General features: G+C 50.5%; 1 protein-coding gene across 1 annotated transcript; it reads left to right on the top strand.

The window, feature by feature from the left end:
• Positions 1 to 521: 521 nt before the first annotated feature.
• On the top strand, positions 522 to 23,714 carry ADRB2 (adrenoceptor beta 2; the record flags this gene model as incomplete). The annotated part of the gene is made up of 2 exons (XM_079542603.1): positions 522 to 1,695; positions 23,680 to 23,714. The coding sequence occupies 2 exons, from the start codon at positions 522 to 524 to the stop codon at positions 23,712 to 23,714; spliced, it is 1,209 nt and encodes a 402-aa protein (XP_079398729.1).
• Positions 23,715 to 24,106: the final 392 nt, after the last annotated feature.

Here is a 24,106-nt window from a genome sequence, read left to right as displayed (position 1 = left end):
TGGGAACTTTGGGAACCCCGGGGCAGGGCGTAGGGACACCCCGAGAAGGGGAACACACGCGGGGACACCGCGAGGCGGGGAGCACGCGGGGGGCGGGGGTTCGCGGCGCGGGGACAGAGACGGACCGCCGCGTTCCCAGCCGGAGCGCGGAGCGGCGACACGCGTGGGGCGGCTGCCGGGCCGGGGGGGTACGCGGGGGGGTGCGAGGTGCGCGCGAGGCGCGGCGCGGACTGCCATTGGCCGTGCCGGGCTGATGTCACGGCGGGTGTTGCTATAAGCTCGGCGGCGCCGAACGGGCTGGGGACAGTCGGGCGGGTGAGCCGCCGTGGGACGGGTTTGGACGGGTGAGGAGCGAGCGAACTGGAGCGGAGCGCAGCGCACACAGCCCCGCACGGCGGGAGCCCCCGCGCCCAGCCCGCCCGCACCTGCCGTCCCCTATGCGCGGAGCCCGGCGCAGCGCCACGACGCCGGAACGCTGAGCGCAGCCCCCGCTGCCTGCCCGGGGACCTGGCTGGGGGGCCATGGGGGTGGCGGGCACCGAGCTGCCCGGAGGCAACGTCAGCGCCAACCAGAGCGCCGCAGACCCCACGGTGTCGCGGGACGTGTGGGTGGTGGGCATGGGGATCCTCATGTCGCTGATCGTGCTGGTCATCGTCTTCGGCAACGTGTTGGTGATCACCGCCATCGCCCGCTTCCAGCGCCTGCAGACGGTCACCAACTATTTCATCACCTCGCTGGCGTGCGCCGACCTGGTGATGGGCCTGGGCGTGGTGCCCTTTGGTGCCTGCCACATCATCATGGAGATGTGGAAGTTTGGGAACTTCTGGTGCGAGTTCTGGACCTCTCTGGACGTGCTTTGCGTCACGGCCAGCATCGAGACCCTCTGCGTCATCGCTGTGGACCGATACTTTGCCATCACCTCCCCGTTCAAGTACCAGAGCCTGCTGACCAAGAGCAAGGCACGCGTGGTCATCCTGGTGGTGTGGGCGATCTCGGCCCTCACCTCCTTCCTGCCCATCCAGATGCATTGGTACCGGGCAGACCGTGACGAGGCCATCCTCTGCTATGAGAAGGACACGTGCTGTGACTTCTTCACCAACCAAGCCTATGCCATTGCCTCCTCCATCATTTCCTTCTACCTGCCACTTGTGGTCATGGTATTTGTGTACGCCAGGGTCTTCCAGGTGGCCAAGAAGCAGCTGCAGAAGATAGACCGGAGTGAGGGGAGGTTTCACATTCAGAACAAGGAACAGGACCAGAACGGGAAAGCCGGGCACCGCCGTTCCTCCAAGTTCTTCCTGAAGGAACACAAAGCCCTGAAGACCCTGGGCATCATCATGGGCACCTTCACGCTGTGCTGGCTGCCCTTCTTCATCGTCAACATCGTGCACGTCATCCAGGACGACATCATCCCCAAGTACGTGTACATTCTCTTGAACTGGCTGGGCTATGTCAACTCTGCCTTCAACCCCCTGATCTACTGCCGGAGCCCGGACTTCAGGTACGCCTTCCAGGAGCTCCTGTGCCTCCGCAGGTCTGCTCTGAAGATGTATGCCAATGGCTACTCAAACAGCAACGGCAGGAGCGACTACAACGAGGAGGACAACGGCTACCCCCTGGCACCGGATAAAGCCAGTGAGCTGCTCTGCGAGGAGGGCTCCTTCCCTCACCCCGAGGACTTTTTGCACTGCAAAGGTACTGTGCCTAGCGGGTAGCTCTGAGACGCGATGGGCTCTAGCGTGGCACACTGCTCCTAACGATGAGCCTTTCTCTATGGAAATACAAAAGCCTGATAGTTAGAACGATCCTCTCCTAAAGCACACCTAAACCCCAATGGCTGCAAGAAACCTAAAACTCAGCAAACCTCCTGCAAACAGGTGAAAGGCAGCCTCGGGTGGCTCGGGTGGGCTGGCTGCTTGCAGGGGTTAGGAATTTAAGTGCACGACCTTAGGTCCCGTGTGCCGGGGGGAGTGCTGGGGGGGATGGTATTTTAAGGCTGCGCAGAAAGCTCGTCCCAGGAAGAACTTCCTGGCTGTGGCCGGTGTTGAACTACCTCATGAGCTCGGTGCTGGCGGCTGCTGCGGGAGCGCCGTGCTCCTCGGTCTGTGCAGCACCTGCCCCAAAATTCCCCCGAGGGATGCTTAGAGCTCGGTAGGCTGTATCTGATCCTGTTGCTGTCAGTGGGAAAGTTTAAACAACGCCCGAAAAACAAAACAAAACAAACAAACAAAAAATCCAAAAACAAACAGAAAAAAAGACCACAACAGCCACGAATGCGTCTTTTGTCAAGTGCTATAGGACTTTCCGCTGAAATAAGGATAGAAATAAACGGAGTCTTTACCCAGAATGTGACACTGTGACTGTGGGACTCAGGAATGTGGTACTGGGAAGCCGAGCGATACGCTGCTGCAGACGCAGCCCGTCCTTCTGTCGAGACCGCAGCCGAAGCTCTGTGGCCGCCCGGTTTGTTTAAGTTCGGTTCCCAGCTGGCAGCCCGAGGAGGTGGGCAGGGAGGGTTTTATTTTCTGTCGCTGAGGGCTGACAGTCCGGCAGCGCAGCCCTGGCCGCGGGACGGCTCTAGGCTGGTTGGTTGGTTTGTTTGTGAAGGGTTTTTTTCCCTCCCTTGCAGCGGGTTTGCATTGCGTTCCCGCAGCACTTGGCGGCGGGCGCACGGTCTGTCACGGCGGCAGACGCGGGCGGGCAGGTGGGGACGGACGCACGGACGGACGGACGGACGGAGGGGTGGCCGTGCTGCTCGGCGCTGCTCGGAGCCCTCGCTGGAAGAAAGCAGCGATCGCGGGGCGGAAATGGAGCTCCCCCCACGCTTTCTTCCGCAGCTGCAATTTGAAAGAGGGGAGCCGAGGAGGATGTGAAAGTGCGGTGTGTTCAGAAGCACGTGGGAAAGATGGGGGAGGGACGGCCCCGCGCCCCGTGGGAGCTCTTCTCCCTGCCTGCACTCGGGGGGTTTTGTTGGCACCGTTGCTAGGAGGCGGCTCGCACCCACCTGGGCTGCTCTGTGGGGAGGAGGTTCTGCCTGCCCGCAGCTCCCGCAGCCCCTTCACCGCGGCTCCTTTTGCTGCCCTCGCGGTTACGGCCAGGGCGCGCTGGTCGGGATCAGCTCGTAAGGACAGCGCTGGCGCTGCAAGGTTCAGGGCGGCTGCAGACTCATCCTTGAGCTCGCAGCATTCCACGTGATAAAGCCGCACCCGGTTTTGTGGGGAAGGGTTTGGAAATCCTCGTGCTCCCTTCTGCCTTCCCCCAGGTATCCCAATTCAGTCTAGGAGGACAGGCAGCCCTTAGCCCTGTCCTAGCCCTGAGCTGGGTGCTGACTCGGCTCCGTTTGCAGCCTCTGCAGCTTGGTGCGTGCTACAGAGCGGCAGAGAATGTGTCCAGCAGAGCTCTGTGTCACTGCCAGCTTTGCTGCCCGTGCCCATCCGCACCTTCCTTGGTGCTGTCAGCAGTGCCCAAGCACTCCCCAGGTCATTGGGTTCAGCTTTTATATTACAGCGTGAGCAAACGAGAAGGGTGTGATGGCACAGAGCAGTGTGTGGCTGCGGGGAGCAGGAGGCCAGGTTGAAAAAACATTTTCTCCTCAGATAAACATTAACAGGCTGTCCTGGCAGGGGAGACCTGGTGTGGGGTCAGGTGCTTTCAGCTTCCTACTGTAAAGGGCTGAAAGGCAAGGGGCCCTGTGCTGTAGGGCTGGTGTCAGTGCCCCATGTAGGTTAGAGATGCACCGCATTGGAGATGCACTTCAGCTCAGTATGGGTCCTGATTATCACAAAGCAAGAAGTGAAAATTAGCCTCTTGGTTGAAGCGATTGATTTTTACTGTGCCATTAATCCTGCCTAGGCTGGTGCTAGCAGGAGTGCGAGGTGAGGGGGTGTCCCACGGTGATGGCTCTTGGTGGAGGGGCAGGAGAAATCCAGCATCCACATCTCAGTTGCTGTGTGCATTTTTTATTATTATTAACTACTATTTGCATTTCAACAGCATGTGCTGTGGATGAGGATTTTATTGTCCAAATAATCGCTCTGCTTGCTTGGCTGGCTGTACTCATACTTCAGATGTTGGTGCCGTTTGCAGCCAGAGCTGAGCCATGAGCAATGGGTGACTGCAGCACTGCTGCAGTGTGCAGAACACAGAGATGTGGAAGGGACAGGGGATGTCTGTCTGTCTGATGACCTCTGCAGTACAGTGCTAAGGTGCAGTGTTAGGAAACCTCAAGCTTACCCATGTCTGAGTGTTGAAAAGCTGATTTCTTTCCTCTAAGACACCACTAGTAAAACTGGTGAGGCTAACTGCTCAGTTCTGGAAGCAGCTGGAACTAAAAGAGATAAATATCAGAGTAGTAAAAGTTGTGTCACCAATGAAGTCAAACTTGATTAACCCTTCCTGTTTCATGAGGAAAAAAAAAAGCTGAATAAAGGAATCCCTTTGCCTATTGAAATGCATTGTAATGAAAAGAATTTAGAGATGTATGCTAGGGACTCAGAAATGGAGCATTAAGTCAGGACGCAGTAGCTGCTACAGTGATTTTAGGGTCAGGAGAAACCCAGCACGCACATTTCAGGATTAACACTAGCAGAGGGCTGGCTCGGGTTAAGTACATCTGATAAAACACAGCAGTAACTTCATTAGAGGACAAGCACTGTGATGAAATGCTGGGTTCTTATTGCAGGCTGCTTGCTATGCTGCAGCCACGATGTGCATAGAGCAAGGGCAGGATGGTGCGAGCACGAAGGGTGGGTGTGAGCTGGAGCTTGGCATGCCTGTACCTTCATGCTTTCAGTCACTTCAGCCAAGGAGGTTGTTACTGTTTTTGATGCCTTAGTTGAGATGAGAGGCATGATTGCAGCTTTTGTGCTGTCACAAAGTACCGTTCTTACTGCGGGTCCCTTCGTTATTGCTGTAGCTTCATCCCCTAAAACGGGCAGAGTATCACAAGCTGCTGCCTTATGTCAGTCCTTTGCTTCTTGGGATCAATTCTGGAGACGTTCTGCTTTCTGGGAAGCCCAGGCCTTGAAACCCAGCCTCGCTCACTGTGGCTCTGGGGAGCTGTGGAGCAGCAGATCCCCCCTGCAGCGCCAATGTGTTTGTCTGGGTGTCACTGATGCACAGTGTGCCCCTCTGTGTATCTCTGTGGGGGCTGGCCCAGAGCCTGTGGCTATTTCTTTGGAGCCCTGGTTAAAGACAGAGCTGAGCAGTGGGTACAGCAGGGAGGACGGCAGAGACTGAAGTTACCAAACCCTCCTGAATGCCTGACAGCAGGCCAGGGCTCAGCGCAGAGAGGAGAGCCTCGTGTCTCCAAGCAGCACACAGCGTGCTGTGTTTTTCTAAGGGTTTGTTTATGTATTTATTTACTATAAGGAACATGTTTTTGCAGCAGAGGGAGAGCATTTACAGGGCTGGCTGCAAGCACACCACAGGCTGCAAGCTCTCCCAGCATCTCTTGCCCTTCTGATATTACAACACTGCTGCCAGAAACTCCAAACACCACTCTGCCTGAGGGAAAGGCTTCTTCCCCTCTGTTCACCAGCCCTCTGCATCCAAGTGTTTGTGTTCACTGGTACGATGAGCCCATTTCCCAAGAAGATGAGTTTATGCTCATTCCTCTGGCAGGAGGGAGGACATCCTGCCTCGCATGTTCCCTTCTGTGCTGTCTATCAGCAAACACTAAGTGCCATCCCATCACAACAGCAGGGGAACAGAGGTTCTCTGACCAGCCATGGCTGTGTCCCTGAGCAGGGAGGGTGGAAATGGGGAGCTGTCACCTCAGCCACCCATGCAGGAACATCCAGCACCAGGAGCACCCTGTTCCTCAGCTGAGCCGCAGTGTTTGCTGACTTGTAAGAGCCGTGTGCCATGTTTTGAAATCATTAGCCCTAACCTTTCTTCTTGGGTTTGTAGAGAACATCTTGCAATTGACACACAGCCCAGGCTGTGGACACACAGTCATTTGGCAGCTGGGGTAGCTACACCCTTACGCAGACATTCCTCCAGTGACAGCTGCAGGGACACTCAAGGGAACATGTAGGTGCTGCTCGTGATATTATGGAGCAGGGCAGCAACACTGTGCCCGCTGAGAGATGTTCCTTGTGCCCGCACTGCAGCTGGTGGTACCGGCAGAGCTGGGGCACAGCCGCAGAACAAAGTGCAGCAGCTCAACTGGGAATGCAGAGCTCCTGTGGTTGTGGTAGTGCATCCCAGGACCGGGCAGAGCTGTGCACGCTGGAACTGAGTTTACACACAGCTTGGAAGAAAGTTGTCTCGCCTGCTAAGTGTGGTGAAATCTGTCTGTAGGAGCTGGACCTAACCCTGTCCCTGAAATACATTCTTGTGGAAAACAAAGTGGATTTGCTGCTTCTCCATGCATACAGTTTGAGTTTTTCTCCTGTTTTCTCACCCTATCAATGGCAGGAACCTTTTCAGTGCAATATTACCAGTGCCAGCAAGAGTGGGTTGGGAAATATTTTCTTGTTTACTGTCCTTGGTAAGGCCATTTTTGCACAAGTGCATATATATTTAGATATATGTATGTATATGTGTGTATATACCTTGATTATCTATATACAGTGATATATAGATCTGTATATAAATAAGGAAATGTAAAGGTGTTTTGTTGTGCTAGCTAGATGAAGACATGTATGTTCAAAAATTAAAGTATTTATTGCAGGTCCTAATGGTTGACATTGTGTTTAAATAAAGAATATTTATGGTATGCTTGTAGTCAAGTGTCCTTGCTTCAGACTGTCCTGCTGGCTGCGTCTCCCACATACTCTCCAAGTGAGTAAATTCTTGGGCTTGTTGGAAACTAACCCAGCACCGGAGGAGCCCGGAGCATGTAGAGTGGCAGAGCTCCATTCATTTATGCTGCACGTTGAGCTCGCCTCCCCTGGAAGCACTGAGGACGCTGCAGGTGCTCAGCACCCCCTATAAAGGGCTTCTCTGCTTTCCATCTCCAGGGCTTATAGGAACAGGGGTTTTTGGGAACTCACCTGCTGCTCTGCCTGTTTGGACGCCAAACAGCTGCAGTCATGTGTGCCTCCTGCGTGGTGGGGATGGAGAAGGGCCGGGGACAGCTGAGCTTTAATCCTTTGTTGCTGATCTCCAGTGCCAGCGTTCCCTGGGAGCGGGAAGAAACAAATGTCTGTAGGGATGGGAAAGTGAAATGCAGGAAAGTCATGCAAGGGTCTACAGATCCTGATGCTGTGCTGCTGTGTGCCGAGCAAGGTCTCGCTGTGCCTCTATCCTAACGTGGTTGGGCTGGGCTTGAAGCAGCTGTGAGGATTTGAACCACATGGCTGGAGTGGGGGGATAGCAGCACAGTGTGATGGATCTTTTCTGTTTGTCTCAAGTTGCTTTGTCTCCCTTCAGGGCTGGAAAATCTTCTGGGGGGTCTTTGGACAAATATCTCAGCCTCTTCTGTTACCAGGTGTGCATCCCTGTTGTGCTGCTGCTCTTACTGCGTTAGGAGGGGTAAAGGAAGAGCATGGCTCATGTTAAACAAGATCCCAGCCCAGCGTGTGCAGTGACACGCAATTTGCATTCCTTATGCCACTCAAACCACAGTGAAAGCATTGGCAGCAAAGGCCAATGTGTGTTCTGTGTGTTTCAAGGCTTCTCTCCAACACAGAAGCAGGTCTCACTGTGCAGCTTGGATGGGAAGGGACCACACTGAGCTCTTACAAAATACAGTGGATGCACAAATTACAGTAATTTATGATTCTGTAACTTTGTGCTTTCAAGGGCTGGAGGGTTCCAGCTGGGAACAGGTGCCATTGCTGACTGCAGGGATCCTGGAGAGGTGGGAACCCCATCTGCCATCCACTGTTCCTTTCTAACAGGACCTTCAGACCGGAGAACATCTCTCCCTATGTCCCTCCTTGTCCTTGGTACTTAGAGGTGCCCAGAGCCCAGTACCCACTTCAGGGCTGCAATGAGGCTCCCACAGCCCTGCCTGGCTCTGGTCCGTTGCGATGCCAAAGGAATGGCATTAGGAAACCATTGCAGTGGCTACCAGAGCAACCTGTGTTCTTGCCACATGGCTTCCTTGCAGCCTGCACTGCCTGCAGCCCCACTCATGCCCTGCTGGGCAGCTGGGGGGGCTCAGGCTCCACCACTGAGCTCCACAGCATCAACCCCATCCTGAGAAACACATAAACAGCAACAGGGCTTCAGCAAAACCCCTGCCAAGTCCTTTTTCTCTCATGTAAATATTTTTTTCCTCTTAAGTGTATGTGAGTGTGAAAAATCCCTTCTTAATCTTTTCTCTTTCTGGATGAAAGAAATGTTTGTTCATCCTTGGGTGGGGATGGCCCTCTGCTTGAGATTCAGACATTTTGCAACCATCAGCTCAAGCCAAACTGATGCTGCTGAGAGCATTTCTTATCTCTCCCAAATCCATGCTGGTCTTCCTGCCTCAGCCAGGTTGCATCCGAGCAAAAGGTGCCCACCATGATGGATGCGTTGGATGAAGGTCCCATGGACTGCAGTTAGTCTGGGCAGTCTTAAAGAAGCCTTCAAAAAACCTGTACACAATATCCATGGGGCTGCAGCGTCCCCATTGCTGGACCCCGTGTTTTAGTGGGCTTATGGAAATGAATGGCAGGTTTTTTTCCTGAGAAAAGATAATATTCTTGAGGTCTGACCCTAGAATCACACTGCTCAGTGAGGGACACTTCACCTTCTGATAAATGCATGAGAAGGTTGCCACATGCTGCCACATTGCAGCAGAGATCTTGGGTACCTGATATGACTGTGCACCTGGTAATGGGATGGAAGAAATGTGCAGCAGCATATGGGAGTGCGTTGTCACCATCCTTACCCAGGTTGTCCTGCTGGGGTACCAGCTGCCAGCCCTGCCCATGGCACTCCACTGGTGTCCTACCAAGTCTGCAAAGCTCTGCTGCTTCTGGTGCTCCAGCAGGAAACTATCTGCTCAGTGGTTGGTTAGTTGTGTGTGAGAATGATGCTGAGATAAATCCTTATCAGCCTTGCTTGTAGGTCATGGTAACATCGCGTTGTGACCAAGATACCATAGTGATACTGAGCCTCCATGTGAGTCTGGGCTCTTTCTGGGCTCAAGAGTTTGGTACAGAGCTGCTGGGTGGGAAGGATGTACAATGACAGTGATCTGGAGATCTTTTTGTTCTCTGCCTGAGAATTTCAATTTTTCATATTGGGAGATGAAAAATAGTGATAAAATTCTTTGGAAAAGCCAACCTTTCAGCATGGGTTTGAACAACTGCAGCTTACTGATGGCCTCTGTCTGTAAGGAGGTTTTCATCTCCCTGCCAACAGATTCATAAATACTTAGAAGTTAGTGAAGTAAACTAGAAAGATTTTCATGAGGATGGAGGCAGCCAAAGAACAGAGGCAAAATGAAAGGTAGTCCAGAGAGAGTGTAAAATAGTGATGAAGAAACAAATGGAGATGAGAAATGGTCCCTGGGAGGGAAAATGACTCAAACAGCAAACTTGGGCGGAAAACAGGAAGCTGAATTCAATGTGGTAAAGGAGGGAGAAGCTGGAAAGGGAGTGCAGAAGTAGAGATGGAGTTGGGAACTGCTGCGAGAGCAGGACCTGAATGCCAGTGCAGGCAGCCTGACTGCTGCCCCTTTCCTCCTGTGTCAGTGTTTTCTCCTCATCCTTCAGCAGGAAGGAGGTGGCAAGCAGGGAGGGGGGTGCCTATAGTGGTACAGCAGTGCTGGGAGCTGTGCAGGAGAAAGAATGGCCATTAGAGAGGCAGTGCATGCACAGATTGTTCCCAGTGCTGGGGGAGTTATCCAAGGCAAGTGGCCAAAGCCTAATTTATGTTCGTGGAGCAGGGAAGGTGAGTGTTGTTTTATTTTTAAAGCCCTTTTCCTCCACCTTGTGCCGTGCCACCTTCTGCGGTGAGGTTCCAGTTCCAGGAAGAGAAGGGGAAAACAGCCCTGTTCAAACTCATACATTGTGATTTAGCCCATAAATGGCATTTTACCCATAAGTGGACCAAGTTAGCCCAGGCCCTGGGTGTCCGTCCATCACCCTGTCACTCGGCCAGTTTCAGGGTCACAAGGCAGCAGGATCAAGCCAGCCCCATGCCACATCCCAGCCCAGGCTGACACTGGAGAAGGCCCAGGGCACACTACAGTCATGCCATGCTGCTCAGGAAAGCCAGGGATTTTGTCACAGAAGGAAAGTCCTACTGCAAACTTGAGATGCTCCACAAGCAGCTGGTTTGTTCGTTGACAGCACAGAGCCCTTCAGTGTGAGAAAAGGTGGCCCAAACCTGACCCTGGGTTATCTGGCCCCACCAGAGCCCTGGGACAAGCTGTGCAAGTGTTGGTACGGATGTGGGTGCACATGATCGAGAGATAACCAAATAGAAGAGTTGCATTCAGGACCTTGCTCTCATTTTTACTGCAGTGACTTTCGTGTGAGTCACCACAGTGGCATACTATCACAGCTCACAGGCAGCACAAAATCCTCAGGTTTCAGATAAGCACGCATATGGACAAACTTGATGTAAAATTACGCCGGGTAGGCACTGCTCTGCTTTGTGTCTCCTGGGAGCAGCAGGGAGGGCTGAACTCAGGGGCTCTGCCCTGCAGCAGGTGGGGTTTCCCAGCTCCATAGCTCAGCTGTGATGCTGGTGGTGCCCAGCACTGTCACTGTGCTCTGGGCTGCTCCCAGCTTCCTTCTTCTGCTTGTGCTTTCATGCCTGCATCTGCTTCTTATTGCTGGAGCTGCACCTCTGGCAGCCCTGCAGCAGACCCCAAAATGCCTATGTTGGAGCCTGCGTGGCTGATGGGTCACAATGTGTTACCTGTGCTGTGCTAGCAACGAGCTTTGTCTGCTGCATCCAAGCATAAAACCTCTGAACACAGGAACAATCTTTGCTCTCTTTGAAATGCCTCTCCATGCTCTCTCAATGTGCCTGAGAGGTTTTTCTGAGATACAAGCAGGTGGTCAGTCTGTGGGAAGGGAATAGACCCTGTTACAGTCCCACAGCCAGGGCACAGAGCCTTCTCCTGCAGGCTGTTGTGGCTCCTCAGCTCTGCCCAGGCCTGCAGGGACAAAGAAAAGGTAATCAAGGGGAGAAGGATTTCATATTATGGATGTCCCAGCAACTGTCAATGTCCAAGCCTTTATCAGTCCCAGCAGACTCCTGCTGGAGTCAAGTGAAGAAGGTATCAGTCCCACCTCACATTTTTTTAAGAAGGAGATCTTGTGGAAAGGTTGAAATGCTTGTGGGCATCCTCCAAAAGAGCAGAGCTCAAAGGACTGAGGAAGAAGTTCCTGCCAAATACATTGCATTTTGAATAGAGGCAGTGAACAGAACAGAACAGAACAGAACAGAACAGAACAGAACAGAACAGAATAGAATAGAATAGAATAGAATAGAATAGAATAGAATAGAATAGAATAGAATAGAATAGAATAGAATAGAATAGAATAGTTGGGGAGAGCAGCATCTTGGTTTGGAAACAGGGCAGACATGCTTACGTAGTACCTGCTTGTTCTCTGGATGACATCAGCAGTTGGTTTTGTGGGATTTTTTTGTTGTTATTTGTTTTGTTTTGTTTTTAACTTCTGATGTCCATGAGTGCTGAAAGAATGATAAGATGGCATTAAAAAAGCAGTTGAAATGTGTTCTCTCCTGGGATCCTTCATCTGTAGATAGAGGGAAAGAGGTGCCCAGAGAACACCAGTGCTGGGCAACAGATGAGGAAAGCCTGTAATCCATTTCCAGAGTTACAGTGTCTACCTTAACCTTTCAGGTTGGATATTAGGAAAACCTTCTCCAGAAGAGTGATCAAGCACTGGCATGGGCTGCCCAGGGAGGTGATGGTGTCACCATCCCTGGAGGTGTTCAAGACTGTGGAGATGTGGCACTGAGAGTTGTTGTTTAGTGGGCAGTACTGGTGGTAGATGGATGGTTAAGGATCTTTTCCAACCTCTGTGATTCTATGATTCTGTGACTCTTATACGCCTTCTTTATTTCCCTTGTTTTCCATCCATCCCCTTCTGCAGTAGGGGCCCTTGAGCCCTGCTATGTAGTTCTTTCCTGAAGCATCTTTTTCTTCTTCTTCCTTGTAGAAGACACAAAGTCAAGGCTATGTGTTTGGAAAGTCCCCCCTCAGTCCTTGGCTCAAGGCAAGTTTATATAAAACAAAACATTCATGACTTCCTCTTGGTCCCCATGTTCCTTCCCGAGCTGCAGCCATGTGCAGGGCAGTGGTTTCCTCTAACGTGAGCAGTGAGCTCGCTTCCTCCTCAGAAGCTGCTCTGCTGCCTGCCAAGGCACGATCACTGTGAGTAGTGAGCATGTCTGCCAGGTACAGAGACAGACTGGGCCAGCCACCTGCTGCCCAGCCTGGTGATGGCCATGGTGTTGTGTAGGAGATGCAGGTTTCCCTGGAGGAGAGCTGGAGGCATCAGAATAGCACCAGGGATGCTACTTGGGCTCTGCAACAGCATCACTCTCAGAGTTCAACTGCTCATCGCTGCTTTTTGTTTGTCATTTTGGGGTGTCCTTGTGATGCACGTTGTGCCAGCTAGCAGCTGTGGTTAGGGAAGGATGGGGTACCATAGCCTGTCTCTCCTGCTGTGTCCATTGGGCACGCTTGTCAGCATGGCAAATGGGTTTGCATTGCTACAGCCATGCCATATCAGCCTCAGTTTGCTGAGATAGCTTTGCCTTTAGCAGCTCAGGAAGGTGTGCAGGGAGCCCTGTGGCTGCACCTTACCCTAAGGATGTCACACTCGCTGCAGGTTTTCAGCCTCCAGCATCCTTGCCATCAGTCTGTTACTGAAACACAGCAAGGCAGCAGTGTTGAGATGTTTGTTTGGGCTTTGTGCACAATGCCCCAAGACCTCAATCTTCTCTGAAGCACAAAAGCTTTTATGTGAGGTGCTTGTTGAGTCGCAGGAAGAAATAGCTGAAAATATCACCATGTTCTGAAATGGCAAACATCTGCGATTCAGGCACTAGATTAGAGGCTGAGCCACAGTGACTCACTGCAAATTGCCGTGCCTTGAAATGGAGCCTGCCCTGGAAGGGCAAATCCTCTGCAAGGGTGTTTGGAGAGAAGATGCACGGTGTTCTATCTAACCTGAAGCAGGCTGAGGCCAGGGCAGTCCTGAAGAACAGGATGCAGCCCTGTGCACCAGGAGGGCAGTCATCACAAGGGGGGCTGTAGGAAGTCATTAGCTGTTATGTTTGTCAGAGAGTTTTGCATGCTTGTGCCCAAATTAAAAGTGACTGCATCCCCCACAAAAACGTACCATTTTCATTAACCCCGAGTACTCGTTAATGTTTCCTCCCCCTATTTCCTTCCTTCAGGTTACCAAAACGGTGATGTTTGCAGAGAACTTTCCTCCTTCCCCTTCTTGTGTGGTGATTCATTCAGGGATGCCACATTCCTCCGTGGGTGATACAGAAGTCAGAGCCAAGGAGGCAATTGCATCACATTGCATCACTGATTCAAATGGGGACAGAGGAGTCGGTGGATGCTAATGGGTGCTTCTCTGTGCAGATGCTAACTATAGCACCGACAAAACCAGGTCCAAGTAATGGCCTGAGGAAATCCCCGCTGATTTTAGCCAGGAGTTCAAATTACTGGTTGTTACCATCAAACAATTAATAGAAACTAGACCTATTAGGTCATCTCAAAGCAAACATCTAATTTTCACTAGATCTACAACAGGTATCGTGAATCCTGTCCTAACTGCTCAGTCTTGTATGAACTTTATAGGACTCCCATTTGCAATGGTATCATACCAGTGTTATTCATGAACTACAGAGCAACAACACATGGAGCTGTGGGTGTCCCAGTTCTCGGCAGGGCAGCAGGTTGGACTAGATGACCTTTCAAGGTCCCTTCCAACTCAAACTATTTTATGATTCTTTGATTCTATTCTCTTGTGCATTTCTAGAGGATTCCTCTGTGTAAATATATGCATGGGTATATTGTGCTCACCCTTCAGATCTTCATGCTGTTTGCCTGGTGCAGGACAGTAGGTGCCCACCTGTCTGGAGAAAAGGCTGGGCTGGTGTTTGAGGTGAGGTGAACAGAGCTGAGTACATGTATGCATCTCACTCTGTGTGTCTTCCTTACCTGGAGGCTGTCTTCATTTGACTTGCAGTAGTTTATGAAAAGTTCTACAGGAGTTCCATGCGGGCACCGTCTGGTTGGAGTTCCATGCCAGAGAAACCACTCTTTCTTTGCACATCACTGGTTCTTCAGTGGCCATTTCAGCCCAATGAAACTCCTGGAAACTCCAGTGCTCATGAACCCCACTCTTTCCTCCTGCTGTCACAGCAAGCCCTCATAACTCAGGGTGAGGTGTGGAGGAACACAGCGACCTCATGCAGCTGCTGGTGAGTCTCCAATAGGAAGCTGGAGGCCTTCAGATTTCATCACTTCAGCACTGTCATAGCTATGTAACCTATTTAAAATACAGCAAACCTGAAAGCCCTTCCATATCAGACCATCAGAGGGCTGTAGCTGAGCTGCCTGAACCCTCGTAAATAAATACCAGGACTGTCATTCCTGCAGAAGTCTTGGGACCAGCCATTTTTAAATGGGCTCTCGGGTTACAGCTGGGCTTCACAGCACAGCCTGCAGTTGCTTCAGGGTCATGGTGCTGTGAGGTAAGATTTGGCCCTTCCTAAAGAGGAGGGAAATTACAATAAACAAACCGCTGAAAATAGAACCTGGTGTCCCTTTAGCATTCTGCCCTTGCCATTTCTGCATGTTCCTGGGGAGGTCTTGCTGGGCTTTTCCTCTCCTTTCATTAACTTCTTCAGGGGTTGTCTTGCTTCCATCTCCCTGTGTGGAGACCAGGACAGGTCTTGTTGTTGGGTTGTGTGCCAGCGAGAACTGTGTTGGAAAGCAGTAGATTCAGAACACTCAGCCCTGCTGGCTGGAAATCCAGATGAAAACAGATACAGCTGCTGATACTGGATGATGGGCATGAGCACTGGAGGGATGGGCGCATCCACCAAGTGCAGCAGGTCACCAGGATTGGAACCATCAGATCACCAACAAGCCGAGCTCCACCTCACATGGAAAGCTTTCCATATCTCCATGGCAGATGCCAACCGTGTGCTCATTTGCTTAAGATATTTTTTGCCAGCACGTATTTAGAAAAACCCCTGAGGGCTGCAATGGAGCAATCAGCACCAAACTGCCAGGCTCTGGGAGAACAGTCATTCTTGCTAGGTATGTATTTACCCATGCGCAGGGCCTGCTCCACCCTGGATCCCTGACCATGGCCTTCATGCTGTTTGCCAGCCCACTGCAGGACTGTGCTGTGCCTGATGTGATGCCGCTGGCCATGTCCAGCAATGCATAGTGGGAGCTCAACCATGGTGGGGCTCAGTGTTTTCTGCAAGTAAAGACTGGGAGTGTTTATCAGCCCTGGCACAGACCTCTCTGCTCCGCCCTTTGATGTGCATGTGAGCAGGATGAGGGAAAAAGAATCCGACTTCTTTTCATCGAGCCACATCCACTCACATGGGGAGTGGATGTGAACGATTTCCCAAAGCAATTTTGAGCCGCTTTTGAGAAAGTTACTGGAGATCTGTTGCACAAGAGAGAAATAAAGGACAGCTCACACTCTGTCCCTCTCCCTGCCCATGCATATCTCACGTGTTCCTCACTGATGTGAGGGGATGAGAGCTGCTGGACTTCCTCCAAAACAACAGATACCCACGATTGATTGCCACTTCGAGGTGTTTGTGTGACCCCAGTGCACACAGGCAGCAATGCACCTGTTTGCTCTAAGGTTTCTCTTCTGTGTGTTGAAAAACAGCACTCCTTTTTACTATGTTACATATCGTAAGGAGGGGAAAGGGAGCAGAGCTGTCTGGTGCTGCTCATGGAAGCTCAGGGCAGAGCTGCTCTGTGCTGTACCAATGCAGGATGGGGATGTGTGCAGCTGCCTGGGCTGATCCCACCTTCACCATCTCCATACCCTCGTGTGCCCTGTGGGACAGCTGTGACAGACGGTGATGCTGTTTGTGTTCCCTTTGTGCTATTTGCGCACTCTGCTGACACAGAGGGAAGGGGCTGGCTGCTTTTCTCCGTGCTGAATCACTTACAGTTACGTAAATGCCTTCTCCCCAGGCATTCAGATGCCGTGCGAGTTCCCCAGCACCCGCCTTAAGAAAACGTCTAAGCCTTGTGACTTCTCTTTCTTCCTTCCCCTTTCATTTACTTTCCCCTTTCCTTGCTGCCCGCTCCCTGCAGAGCCCTGCAGCTCCGTCCTGTTGGCAGCAGCCACACGTTGCCAGGTCAAATGTCTTCACAACTTCAGATTCTAAAAAAGAACCCCTGACCTTTCCGAGCCTTGCAGTCCCTCCTGAGCACAGAGGGCACTTCCTTCCCCACCAATGCATTAATGTCTCACCTCTCTCTTTTTACTTTGATTCTCATACATGAGGGAAACTTCTCTTTCACACTTTTGATGTGGCCAAAAACAGCTTGAGATGAACAGACCTGATCTGGGTAGTCCCTGAGCTGCCCCCAGCAGCCCACATCCCTTCATGGTTTGTGAGATCACGTGGCAGAATATCAACAGAGCAGAGAGCGGTGACTTCCTCCTTCCTTCCCGAATAGGGGTGCTTTAAAGTGCATCACCAAAATCACATCTAGGAACTGCTGCTTGTCTGTGTCATGCTGGGCATTCATACCAAACCCAGAGCTGTGTAACGCAATGGGCTGATCATAACCCCTCAGGAGAAACTTTCCTCCACAGTCACCCCTCATGGGCCCTTTCCTCTGCCACATCCCAATCTCAAGAAATTAAAGTGATGAATATTGCATAGTTTGGGGTAATGTCTTCTTCTAAGGAGAGAGAGGGAACAAACTTGAATAAAGAATTTTATGTGTAGGTGAAATGGCATCCGCTGTGTCTCTGTGTGAGCCTAAACTAGTCTTTGTGTTACCTCATTAGTCACGTTAGTCATAAACTTCTCAGAGATCACCAGAGATGTCAGAGCTGTGCAGAGAGCCAGCTGGAGATTGGAGATTTGGGAACCAGAGTCACAAGTGTCCCTGACCTGCACACTGACCTCCATGGGATCCTGGCCCCTCCTCTGGGTGGGAGAGACACAGCTTTCCCAGCTAAGGACAGGTGAAATGTAGCAGTCTGAAAGCAAGGGAAATGCTTGAGTGCAGATGTAGGCAGCAGCTACCTCCCTTCTGGCTGCACAACCAGGTAGGAGGAAACCCAATGGCTGCGGGTTCCTGTTGTAAAGAGCCAAGGGCTGCAGCTCAGCAGGGCTCAGCTGCAGTTGGTGGAAGTGTCACCTCTCTGCCCACTGCCCTGGGCTAGCACAGGGTTCATAGACTGCCTGAGGATGAAGGACTTGGCATGAAGGTTGCAAACCATTTCCCACATCTGGGGACATTCCACCTGTGGATCAGATCTTCTCCATGCTGGTGCATCACGTGAGAATGCCTGAGAGAGGGACGACTGCAGTGCTGCATGTGGGAGGGAGGAGAAGCCATCCCCATGCCTCATGCTCTCTGCTTCTTACCCCAAGGAACCACAGGTGCATCACAAAAGCTCACAGAGCAGAACTTACAGGAGTGTTTGCAAAGGGGTCACGGCATTACCTAGTTTTGACTGTCCTGAATGCCACCTGTGTCTTCATCCCTTCTTCAAGTCTGAAAACCGTCCTGGAAATGTGCAGTTCAATGAGGCAGAACTTTAATCACAACAACCTGTGTAGCTCTGACTGCCAAATTCCTCAGAAAGGAGAGATTTCTGTGCTCTGAGAGACCTTAGGACAACTGGTTTGGGTGCTTGCCAGTGAATCAGAAGCAAAGACCCAGACCTTCTCCTTCCCCATGCCTCTCTCTCTCCATATGACTTGCTGATAGTGTATTGGATTCAGAGTCTGGCTCAGTCTCTCATTACCAGGAATAATATTCTAGGAATGGGAAAAGAGCTCCCAAAGAGCTGAAAAAACCCTCCATGTGTGTCTGCCTGTGCTATAAGGCAGCGCAGGGCAATGTCTCCACTTTCCTGATGTGATAGAAAACAGCACTCGGTGTGTTACCAGAGAGCCGCCCCGTGACGCTGTGGGATTTCTAAAGTAAAACTTATATCTCACTGCCTCCTGACTTCAGGTTATTTTGCACAAAACAATTAAACAGACCAATCAAAATGCATTTACAAGATCTGCCAGAGACCCTTGGAGTATTTGAGCCTCTGGGTTTAATTTCTGTCTTAATGGTTGCCTTGATGGTAGCCCACCTCTGTGTCCTGGGGCTGGCAGCCATAAACATCCCTGGGCCAGTCCAGAAGAATGAGCCTTGAGCAATGGCCATCCTTAGTGGGACCTCACCTTGTCAAACCTGAGAAACAGCCCTGCTGTGCCCTGAGCAGAGCATCTCTGCCCTCAGCTTAGCAACTTGCTCTACAGCTTGCTTCTTACAGCATAGCAGGAAAATAGAGAACTTCTGAGTTAGTGGGGAAAACAAGTTAGTAGTAAAGTCAATGGTGGGGTTTCTATTTCATCTGTTGGTGGCCCTGTTGCACGAGTGACACTTCAGTGAAGGGTCCTTACTGTTGTAATTCATTGGGAACCTCAAGAGTACTTAAGGAAACTTCCCCTGGAGTGACCCTTCACACCAGCATGGCACATAATGTGCTTGACAGCCCTGCCAGCTCAGCATGCTACCCAGAGGGAAGGGAAATTAGGACTTAGTCTGCGTCCTTCACAGCTGGCTGGCAAGAAAGTGGTGTCTCTTCATGTATGTCTTTTTTTGTTACACGAGTCTGGCATACAGCAGTGTATTTCACAGCATCACAGAATTGTTGGGGCTGGCAGAGACCTCTGGAGATCATGCAGTCCAATCCCCTGCTAAAGCAGGATCAGGAAGAGCTGGTTGCTCAGAGCTGTGCCCTTGGCATGGGGTGGGAGGGGAGCTGAGGTCTCATCCCAGCACATTTCTTCAATGAGGCGCTGAGTGCAGAGCAGATGGAGGAGTGAGAGTGCTGTTTGAGTATTCGGTTCCTATGGGGAGCAGGACTTTCTGTTCATTGTAAGTTGTTTGATTTAAGTCCATATTTGTTTAAACCTCAGAGGAAACTGGGTGTAAGCCCAGCTTAAGGACAAGTATATGTTGGCATCACCCCAAAGAGAGGAAATTACGGTGTGCCACAAACCAAGACGAAAGCATTCCCTGCATTATCTGGCACGCAAGGCCTTGGTTATAAAAGCACACTTATCTCTATCATGACTTCAGGCTTGCAGAATATCAAAAGGATGTGTTTTGTGGCTTTTTTTTTTTTCTTGCATCATTATGAAATCGCCTTTCTGCACCTCAGGAGCACACTGAGATCCCAGATGCATGGAATTTACACTTGGCCAGAATGGGAACACATTCAGCCCTACACAGCAGCGAGGTGCTGAGCATTACCAGGTCAGTGTGGGCTGAGTGCCTGCCCGTGGTGGTGTTGCACTGAGCCTTGTAGCAGTGGTTCCAGCAGTGAAGAATCATTTGCCTCACCTGATGTGTGCGTGCAATACTGTGTTTCAGAGTCAGCCTCTCCCATTAATGCTTCTGAAAATGTCTTCTCTTTGTATAATCCTCCTTCTTGCCCTAATGATGGTTTGTGTCACGGTTGCAACATTTGAGTGAAGTCTGACAGTGGTGTGGAGTTGGACGCACATGCTGCAGCACATAGAACAAACATATATAGGAAACTATAGGGAAGAAAACCCCTACTTGCCAAAAAATGAACATCCCAGGAAAACATTGCTCCCAGCTCCCAGCTCTCTGACAGTCAGGAGTTCCTGCTGGGGGACTGCAAGGTTTTAGAGTTCAGTTTAATAGTTTCAAAGAGAATTGCTGCTCTGTTGGGAACTGCCTTCAATCTGCTCAGTGACTGCAAAGCAAATAATCTCCTTCCAACTGCCCCAAAAATCAAAAAAGAGGCAAACAGAGCTCCTCAGAAAAGCTGGAGCAAGCAAACGAGAGAGAAATAACACAGCTTTAAAATCCTGTTGCTTTTCAGCTGTTCCACATTCTGGCTGCTTTCCAGAGTTACTTTAATGATTGACCAAAAAAAGGGAGTCCTTCAAATGTAAAGTTTGATGTGGGCATTTTCTAAAGTTTCTCACTAAAGTAACTGAAGCTCCAGGTCTGGGTTTTAGTGACAGACTGCCATTGGCATCAGGCAAAGAGCCAGTGACCTCCCCAGAGAGCCTGGAAGATTTGGGTGCCATCTCTGCGGTGGGAGATTTGTGTTCTACAACAAGGCTTACAGGACAACGAGGACTGAGAGTACACTGACAACAACCAAAAAGTGGAGATGTGAAGTTAAATCAGTGCTAAGGACTGAGGCTGATTGGGAAGTTGTATTGACGCTTGGTTGTGTTGGCTGCTGGATCCCTGCTGCCCCAGGAGAGCTCATGGGGAATGAGTACAAAACAAGCACAGACCAGTGCAGGGGAGAATGATAGTGACCAAATACTTGTGAGTAATAATGAATCCTGAGCGGACAGATTCACTATGAAATGTTCAGAGCCACTGCTAGGTGTTCCTAAAGCTGCCACTTGTATCTGGGAGTTGTGAGTGAACTCTGTGCTGGGAAGATGCTGCATCAGAGCCCTGCAGTGAAACAAAGACAAGTGGTATCACCATGCATCACCTGGGGCATCGTCTTGTGCAGTCAAGTACAGAGACCTCTCAGATCATCGCATCCAACCATCCATCACTAGTATTTCCCACTAAACCAGGTCTCTCAGTACAACAACTAATCGTTTCCTGAACACCTCCAGCATGTGAAGTGGTGATGTCCAGCTGGCTGTTTGCAAGTTGCACGCGCTTGGCCTGTGCCCACCTCCATGCAGCCATTGCTCTGTGGGATGCAGGTGGTCCGCTCTCTCCTGATGTCTGATCTGTGAGCACATCCAAACTTCCCAATAGTCAATAGCAGAGACCGCACGGCTTCTTCGGGCGACTTCTGTTTTGAAAGTGATGTTTTGACTTGTGAACCTGGAGGAATTCAGGGCAGAGGAAATGTTGGAAGAGGTTGGGAGCGCTGTGCTCCCTCTGCGTTACCCGAAGCAGCAAATAGCAAGCGTTCCAGGGCAACATCTGATTTTCTGCTTTTACGAGGCAGATGTTTAGGAGAAGTGACCTGCTGTTTATTTTAATTGCCATCTTCCAAACCTCCCTTCTATGTACGCGCACACATTCAGAGGCCATAAATAAGGATTCTTTAGGGTATGCAGTTATTTGGGTAGCTAGCCCTGTCTTCTGTCAGTGCCTGGCCAGGGATATGTCTGCAAATCTAGTTCCCCTTATGTATCAGTTTTACAGTGATGTAAATCAGCGAGGTTTAATTCCATTCTCAGCAACACTGGCATAAATCTGAAGTCACTCCACTGACGTCAGCACTGCAATTGCAGTGTAAAGGAAAGCTAGACCCTCTTGGCTTCAGAATGTTGCTGCTGATATAGACCAGACCCAGAGCAATAGTAGTGGGGCTCAGCATGTCCCAGCACTATGGAATTGAACCATGGTTTGCTCTGTATACAGCAATAGAGACAAACTCTGCTGATTTCACTGGCATTCTGTTGGTGAAGATGAACCGTATCTTCTCCACAGCTTGGGTTGAGCCTGGGTAGGAACCCTCTTGGCCCAGGTTGTCCTGCCCTCCTTGTTCTTGATAACTGACCCAAGGGGACCATTGGCTGGAAGCTGCAGAGTTTACCAGTCCTGACACAAAACTCTGGTTGTTACCATAGGAACCTGAGCTTGAAAGCAAAGATCATCCAATGGGGAAGCAGAAAGAGGGCATCAAGCTTCTGCATCCTATCAAAACTAATCAGCTTGGCTTGGATTTGGAATACCAGACAGTCACTAATTACAATAATAATTTTAGAAATATCTAGATATCAAGAAAGATTGATTTCTTTTGGATTCTGGGCAAGAATCCAGTCAGGATATGTGGGGCTGGGCTGAGGAGGAGGGCAGTTATCCCTGCTGCAAGGCACAGAGCCCTTCCCATGGGGAAAGGAGGCACTTATATCACAGTGGCTGTGGAATGCAGAAAGCCTCGCTGTGCTCCATGGGCGTCTTTCCTGGATGTAGATATGCAACTTGTTCAGAGAACTTCCTCTTCCTTTCCAGATGAACTCTGTATCAGTGGCTTTGCCCTCGGAGCTGACAGCTTGGTTCAGGTTTCCTGGTAAGCTTACAAGCTCCATCTATAGGATAGTCGAAGAAGAGTCCCTCGGCTTCAAGCTGTTGAAAAGGGCAGAGAAGCTTCCCTAGTTCTGTTCTGGAAAAACTCATACCATATCGCAGGTCATCTCTGATTTCCTCGTTGTGACTTCATATTTAGGTATAGTTCCCTTCCCTGCCAGCCCTTGGTCCCATACTGAGCGACTGTGGGGCTGCTGTCTGTGGAAATCAGAGAATCATTAAGACCTCTCAGACCATCAGGTCCAATCCCAACCCGTCCCACCATGCCCACTGGCCACGTCCCTCAGTGCCACATCTCCGCAGCTCCTGAGCACCTCCAGGAAGGTGACCCCACCACCTCATTGGCAGCTGTGCCAGTGCCTGACCACTTCCTGAGAGTATTTTTCTAACATCAACCTGAACCTCCTCTGAAATCACTGGAGTTGTGGAACTGCTGTTATTCCACATGGGAAATCTCAGGGATTTTCTAAAGACATTTGGAAGATTTCTGGGTCCCAACTGTGGCACCCTTAGTCTCTGATAGCCCACAGCAGCCTGTATGCAAAGCTCAATGGTAGCAATTATACAAACCATCTAATTGCAGTTGATTTAGCAAATTGGTTTCTTCTCACCTGGATGTTTAATGATTGCCAGCCTCAGCTCACACTTCACTGCACTAACTGTACCAGCAGAAGTCATTGCAGCTTACACAGCTTTTTTACAAATAGGAAACATGTAAAGTGAAAGACTTTTGTTCCTTCTCTGGTGCAAAGCAACAAATTGCCATTAAGAAATTCTCCAGAGCTCGATTTTCTGCTCAGGGCATAACTGTGCCCTCTTAAGTACTATACCCTAACATGTCTGGTTGTGCATCTCTTAAACAACATGGCAGGGCAGATGGAGCATGAATATTTTTTCACAGATGCTGGCAACTGATACTACTGCAAAGCAACCCTCTCACACTGAAACTTCAGCTCTCATTTGCACAAGGAGCGCAGCTTCAGTTTGGACACCCAGAGTTCTTCTGAGAGGCGCTGTGTTCCCAGAGAACAGAAATGTTTTCTCTTCCTTCCTCCAGATCCATTCTGTTTGTCACTGCTGTTTTTCTCCCTACATCTGCACAGACCACAGTCTTCAATGTGTACTTGTTAAAATATCACATTAAAATATCACTTTCCAATAAACAAAAGCACAGGCATATCTAGTACTTGTTCCTTTATCTCAAGATTAATTTCCCATTTTTCCATCTAACACGTCAGTCATTCAGGTATCTCTGCCATCAAGAAAAGGGTCTGTTCCTTCCTTTTTGTAGATATAAAACCAGAAGGAAATACATTCTCATCTTCTGGCCAACAGGTCTAAGTGTGCATGTAGAGATGCATCTGTTTATTCTAATTATTTCATGCAAAAAAGCACTCTTTTGCTTTTTAGTAGGAAAATCTGCATAAACCTGATACATTTTTTCTTTCTCTCTTGCACAGAGATCCCTGGGTGTCCAGGAATGGTGGAGAGCTGAAGGCTGACCTCCCTTCCTCCCTACCCTGAGCTCATGAGGGCTCTGAAGAGATGGAGTAGAAGCACAGCCCTGCTTCTCTGAGCCCAGGGTTGCTTGGGAAGTGATTGCCTTGGCAAACGTCTTCATCTCAGCCCATAGCCCATCGTGCATCACCTGAAAGAGAAGCTGATGAAGGGATTCAGAGGACCAGGAAGGGCTCTGCCAGCACATCAAGCACTGGAGAGCACAGACAGGGGATTAGCACTGAGAGGCACTCTGCAGGAGCCACTGCATAGGAAACCAGCTCTGGGAAGATGCTAGAAGAGCCCTGTGAGCTGAAGAAGGTGAATGGCCAAATGACCACAGAAGTACTGTGGGGTTTTCCTGGCACAGCATCCTTGGCAAGAGCTTGC

Source organism: Tetrao urogallus (genome assembly GCF_951394365.1).
Source record: "Tetrao urogallus genome assembly, chromosome: 14".
Taxonomy (NCBI): Eukaryota; Metazoa; Chordata; class Aves; order Galliformes; family Phasianidae; genus Tetrao; species Tetrao urogallus.
The sequence above is the reverse complement of the archived record's forward strand: the minus strand, read 5'-3'. Positions and strand labels throughout refer to the sequence as shown.